Source organism: Lygodium microphyllum, chromosome 6 (genome assembly GCF_053477565.2).
Source record: "Lygodium microphyllum isolate KBCC chromosome 6, Lygodium_microphyllum_v1.1.10, whole genome shotgun sequence".
NCBI classification, from domain to species: Eukaryota; Viridiplantae; Streptophyta; class Polypodiopsida; order Schizaeales; family Lygodiaceae; genus Lygodium; species Lygodium microphyllum.
In genome coordinates, this window is record NC_141140.1 from 88019175 (window position 1) to 88025690 (window position 6516).

At 43.2% G+C, this 6516-nt stretch overlaps 1 protein-coding gene across 1 annotated transcript; it reads left to right on the forward strand.

Moving 5' to 3' along the window:
• Window positions 1-265: 265 nt before the first annotated feature.
• Window positions 266-5932, forward strand: LOC148034781 (phosphoethanolamine N-methyltransferase-like). Its single transcript, XM_087679757.1, has 12 exons — window positions 266-578; window positions 1073-1185; window positions 1632-1769; window positions 1887-2027; window positions 2937-3080; window positions 3212-3322; window positions 3404-3551; window positions 3701-3981; window positions 4895-5056; window positions 5139-5192; window positions 5274-5348; window positions 5447-5932. Exons 1-12 carry the CDS (start codon window positions 566-568, stop codon window positions 5543-5545), a joined length of 1479 nt encoding a protein of 492 aa, XP_087535883.1. The 5' UTR covers window positions 266-565; the 3' UTR covers window positions 5546-5932.
• Window positions 5933-6516: the final 584 nt, after the last annotated feature.

Consider the following 6516-nt stretch of genomic DNA (forward strand, 5'->3'; position numbering starts at 1 on the left):
AAGCCTGAAGGAGGCAAGGAGTGGGTCCAGAAGTGGTGCCTGATGGGGTGGAGAACCTTTCGGTGAATCTTCAGTTTGACCGGACAGATGCAGTGCAGAAAAAGAACAATAGACAAAGCAAGAAACGAGAAAAGCAAAGCATATCTCTCTCTCTCTCTAGACTCTCTCTTTCTTTTTTCCACATCGGCTGGCCTAACTATTATGAAAGCTAGGTTGTGAGACACATTCACAACACCCACATAACACAATCACAGCGAGTGAGAAAGAGAGAGAGAGAGAGAGAGAGAGAGAGAGAGAGAGAGAGACACACACACACACACACACAGAGGGCCTGTCCCTCCGCCTGTCTTCCTCTCCTTCCCCTGCTCCCGCCCCCTGATGCATCAGAGAGGCCACCCCAATAATCGCCGATCCCGTAGCTTCTCCCGCTCCCGTATTGCCATCGAAGGATCTTGACATCATTCCCCCCCTCCTTAAAGGGCCCGTCAGCTGCATTCTATCCCCCTTTGCATTACTTAGGCTTTGTTAATTGAAACCCTTTTCGTCTTCCTTATAAGTACCAGCCATGGATCGCACAGGTGATAATCCTTACCTCTTGTTCTCCTGTCCCGCATTCGTTGCTCGTGTGCTGCATTGCGTCTTTTCTGGTACCTGCATGCTCTTGTTACTTGTATCAGTATTGTTAGCGTGATTACCGCCGCTCTCTATAAACGAATACAGTGTGCCCCTGTTCTATACTTGCCTTCGACATGCTGCAAGGTGTGTCACTTTGTTCATGGTTGTATATGAAAACACACAATTTTCACGATGCTTTGTAAAGAATGTGCTTTCCATGTGTCATAGTAGTAGTATCCCACCTGCTGCGAGGTCTCTGCTCACATGTACATGTGAGTTTGCACATTGTCTGCGTGATTTCCACCATCTTGGCAAAGAGATACACTGTGCCTGTATACTTGCATTCAACATGTTGCAAGCAAGGTGTGCTCCCTGTGCACACCCACGTGTGAGTTCACACTGTGGCGGGATGCTTTATGACATCTATCTGATATATATACATTATGGATATTTGCAGTGCAAAGGACTCTTCAACGGATTTACTGGAAGGAGCACTCTTCTGTGCTGAGCGTGGAGGCCATGATGCTGGATAGTCAAGCTGTGAAACTTGATGAAGAGGAGAGACCAGAGGTACCATTTAAAAGCAACTGCAAGCTTGTAGTCTTGTCTTTGCTGCCTGTATATTGTAAATGGGTGTTTCTACAGACCTTTTTGTCTTCCGTATGGGCATCGGGGTCTTGAAATCTCTTTCTTGAAACTACCAGTGTATAGAGCCTTGAGAGCTAGATGCATGCCATGACATGTAGTGCCTTCCTAGAGGTGCATTCTCGTCTGTTTTACTTCTCAGAAGCATTAGATCTTTAGGATGCTTTCCATGTTCGTAACTTGTTCGCCCTCAAGTTTTCACAAAGCTCTTCTCACTTCTTTGTCACGTTTTCGGCTTCTACAACTAACGTAGGCAGGACAATCCTGACTACAATCAGTCATTCCTGTTAAACAACCAAAGGAGCCTTTAGGAAAGAATGAGGCGTTCGTATCTGAATGGATGATTCTTCATGCTCGTATTTTTGTGTTAGATATTGGCAACATTGCCACCTCTAGAAGGCAAATCAATTGTGGAGTTGGGAGCTGGAATTGGTCGATTTACAGGGGAGCTCGCGAAGCAGGCCAGCCATGTTCTGGCTTGTGACTTTATGGAACATGTTATAAAGAAGGTATTTATTGTACAGATGGCTGCACAATTTTTCTTATTATCATGTTAAGATCCAGAGGAAGTGTGCTAGAAAGATTGTATGATATCATCTATATGACGTGCACTTCTATTATGGCAGAATGAAGAGGTCAATGGACACTATGGAAACATCAGTTTTGTTTGTGCTGATGTTACCTCTGAGGAAAGTTTACAAATATCTCCTGGGTCGATTGACATTGTCTTTTCGAACTGGCTACTGATGTATCTGTCAGATGAAGAGGTATTCGTCAATGTGACTAGCTATAGGTATCTAGTGCTATGTGAGGCAATTAAGCTTCTCTGTCTAAAATAAGAAATTCTGAAGTACAGTATGTCAAACTGCTGTATTGTAAGCATTAACTCTAATCTCGAGACATAAAAGGTGTCGTACCAGAGGGGGGCATTGCTGCAATCCATTTTTGGCACCCCCTCCCACCTCTCTCCAGCAATTACAAGCTGGCTGGCAGTTTCCAACTGATGTGGCCTGCAAAACTAGAAGTGCTTGGGACCTAGCAACAACAGCCTCCTGGATAGACCCAAGCTCTAATTGCTTCTTTTGCTGGAGGACCTTGTAAGCATTAGGTCTGAACTTAAGGACCAATTGCACTTGAAGCACACCTTAAGCCCAGCAAGGGAATTATCATTAACCTCCCAATCACATTGAATTGGTCAAATCTTGTGCAAATTAGAGATATATCCATCCGATTTGTATGAGATGCCACACCTTTGCTTTATAGACTATAACTTGAAAAAGAAGTACAGGGAAGATCCTGTCCAACATACATAAGATGAACTACATTACATCACACTAAAGCGACTAGCAGTTGCAGCCATCACACGTGCGACAAGAAAGAGCTCAAGGATTGAACTGCCATGTTGCCACATGGCAGTTGAATCAGGCAGTGTCAGTACTATGAGCAGTGAACCAGGGCCACAGACAGACTGGCTGCAAACTTGTCTGGGGATTTGTCACTTTACATTAGCTGTTTTTAAGTGGACTATGTCTTCACAAACACAGATTCTGGCAGCCTGTGTTTAGATTCTTATGTTTTGTCTCGAGTGAGTTTAAAGTCATGGATTTTGATTTTCACCGAAGGAGCCAAGATTTGTACTTATAGACACTAGAACTGGTTTCGGACATGGTACATAGGTTGAGGACTTGGCACGACGAATGGTAAAATGGGTGAAGAGGGGAGGATTTGTCTTCTTTCGTGAATCATGCTTCCATCAGTCTGGAGATCACAAACGGAAAAACAATCCGACACACTATAGGCAACCAAGCTTTTATCTGAAGGTACCCACATCTTGACTAGCTGCATGCTGCAGACTCAGAATGCTTGCTTTCTTTACATCACAGACTCTCTTACTTGTTTTCATTTACAAGCAGTGGATTTGTGAGATATATAATCATGTGGGATGGAGCAGGTTTTCCAAGAATCCTTACTTTTGGAAGAGGATGGCAGCTATTCAGAGTTACAGCTAATCGATTGCAAGTGTGTGAATGCATATGTTCAGAATAAACGTAATCAAAACCAGGTAACTGCTTTGCCTGATGCTTTTGAATATCTGGATGTTACAACAATGACACAATGTTTTTCAATACTTGTTTTTATGCAGATATGTTGGCTCTGGCAGAAAGTAAAATCATTAGGTCCAGATGAGAGAGATTTTCAAAGGTTTTTGGACACGTCACAATACAAATTGAATGGCATATTACGGTATGAGCGGATTTTTGGGGAGGGGTTTGTGAGCACAGGAGGAAAGGGTGAGTACAAATGTTGAAGATTGAGAATTACTTGTCTATGTTTGCATCGCCAACACACACACACACACACACACACACACTCTCTCTCTCTCTCTCTCTCTCTCTCTCTACACTGGCGTTTTTATGTGCTTATTTTATGATGCATGCAGAAACAACGGAGGAATTCGTTAAAATGCTGGATCTGCAAGCTGGCCAGAAAGTGCTGGATATTGGATGTGGTATTGGAGGAGGTGATTTTTACATGGCAGAGAAATTTGATGCACATATTGTTGGAATTGATCTTTCTGTCAATATGATCTCATTGGCATTGGAACGAGCCATTGGTCGAAAGTGTGCTGTCCAGTTTGAAATTGCAGACTGTACAAAGAAAAATTTTCCTCCAGGCTCTTTTGATGTTGTATACAGCCGGGACACAATTCTTCATATTCATGTAAGATCCCTTTGTATGATAGCTAAGTTTTGCAGTGCAGAGAAGGATGCACGCAGCAGTTTGGGTCCTGCAGTGTAGTGCACTTGCACATGAAGTCGTCACAGACAGAGAGAGAGAGAGGGGGGGGGGGAAAGAGTTTCTCTTTTCTTTTTTGTGGGGGGGGTGGGGGAGCAAGAGAAGGACAGAAGGGAGGGGAAGGATTAATGGACAAGTAGGAGGTAGAGGGGGAGGGGAAGGGAGCAAGGGAGCAAGGGAGCAAGGGAGCAAGGGAGAGAGGTGAGGGGTTGGGGGCATACAAGTCACCCATGTTTATGTTAGCCATATATGCCAAAGGTGGTGGTGTACCCTTTTTTGGTTAGCTGGGTGGAATTGGGAGAGTGGGGGAGAGTTGAAATTTGTGACATGCAGTGACATACATAAGGGTGATGGCATATTGTATTTGTGATTCCTGCATCGAATAGCTCTACCTTCCTATACATTTTGGTCAGGGGATTGACTTGCATCACAAAGACAAAGGGTGGTGGTATATCATTGTTATGGTTACTTCTGTTGACTAGCTAAGTGTTCACATAAAACCATTGAACCCAACCTTTAGTGTATGGATTTTCAAAACACTGGTTGAAACTTGAGTTTGTCTTGATGAGAACTCGCTTGTTCTTTGGACATTTTCAGTCACTAGCTCTAGTTTCCTGAACATTTACTGAGAAATTGATGCGTAACTTAACCTTGGATTTGTTCTGTTTCTAGTAGCTACTCGCCTATGAAAGGTCCTGTAAAGCTAGTTCATTGTTTGCAATTAATGAGAGTGTTTAGTTCATAGTAGCATATGAATCCTTATGTAATCATGGTGTTGTCAGTGTTTCTGTTTGTCATGGCTGACTGGTCTGCTACAATTTGTGATTTCAAAAAACAGGACAAACCAAGTCTTTTCCAAAATATGCACAAATGGCTTAAAGTTGGTGGCAAGCTTCTCATCTCAGACTACTGCAAACATGCAGCAGTTCCATCTCCAGATTTTGCAAGGTACATCGAGGATCGGGGTTATGATCTGCATGATGTGGAACACTACGGGGAGGTACTGTCTGCCTAAGCTGTTGACTGTTTTATCTTCGGAGTGAGTTTTATCTGGTCTGATTTCGGATTCACCCTGTTTTCAGATGTTAAGAGAGGCTGGTTTTCATGATGTAGTTGCGGAGGATAGAACTGCTCAGGTGAACATATTCACAGTGACAGTGTTTAGATTAGTTAAAAGTCTCTGTACGTGCTTTCTGATATCTGCTTTAATGGTGCAGTTCATCGGGATACTGCAAAAAGAGCTTGAGGCTCTGGAAGAAAGCAAAGAGTCATTTGTGAAAGACTTTTCAGAGGTAAGAATGCCAATTTGCAACTTAAGGTGGAGGGATGCTGTTGCTTGTTCTTCAAGAGTTTTTTATTTTCAAAATCACTTACATCTTGTTTTTTTAAGGAGGATTACAATGCGCTTATGGATGGATGGAAAGCAAAGCTTACCAGATGTGAAAATGGGGAGCAGAAATGGGGATTGTTTACAGCCAAAAAACCCTAAGCATTGGCTAGGCTGATGCCTATTTTCATTTTCTGCTTTTGGAAGGGCATGACATACATTTATCCTGTCCAGTATAACTGTTTGAGGATCAGTCCTGTTAACAGGACAGCACATGCCGTCTCATAGAAGGCATTGGCATATGCCCACATGGAATAAAATGATGGTTGGGAGCCGAATCCCTGTTTAACAGATCAATTGTGACGATGCTATGGTCGTTCTGTGATACACCTTGGAGCTTCCCTTCTAGTACCATGGCGGTAGCTTCCTAATCCACCAAGTCTGAGTGGGGGGGATTATGAGAAGTGGTGTTTGAGGGGTCGCACATGAGGGGTGCTTTCTTGTACTTGCAGCAAGACATGTATTGATGCTACTCTTTTATGGTGGTTATTAGAGGCGATTAGGTTTGTGGGCTTGCTTTTAGGAGAAATAAAATGCTCTCGTGGGCTTGTTCTGTAGTAGAATTTCACAGAGGTTGGGAAGAGGTATTTGAAAGCAAAGTGAAGCGTGTGTTGTGTGGAAGTGGAGGCCATCTAATAAGGGCTTGCTTTGGATGTAGGATATTTTTCATAGCCACCCTTTTTTTTCTTTGGTAAGGTGTTCACATTTTCATTTCCTCAAAAGTAAATATGTTTTCGGACTAGATAAATATAAGGGTTACCCCAGACATTAAGTCGAGCAGCCTTGAGGTACTTTCATCTAAGTTCCAATGGTCAGCAAAGAGGGCATTACCCACGCTAAACTCACTCTTGAGATTGGCATTCCTCATCTAGAGCTTGACCTTCCACATTGAAGCCACATACATGTAGACAATCCCGAAATAAATGTTTCTTAGTCTCTTCAGCTCGCCCTCACAATGGGCATAATGGGGAGACTCTAATCCTACTAAGATGAGTGAAGAACCTTCTTTAAATTAGCCTCCATCGCAGGACATTCCTCTTGTAGGAAGGGGATGCTCTCCAACCAACATCGAC

Bases quoted from the DNA above. Each gene is read 5' to 3' on its own strand.
- LOC148034781 (XM_087679757.1), top strand. The intron at 3,081-3,211 runs GTACCCACATCT...GGGATGGAGCAG, and splicing joins AACCAAGCTTTTATCTGAAG to GTTTTCCAAGAATCCTTACT. The intron at 3,552-3,700 runs GTGAGTACAAAT...TGATGCATGCAG, and splicing joins TGTGAGCACAGGAGGAAAGG to AAACAACGGAGGAATTCGTT.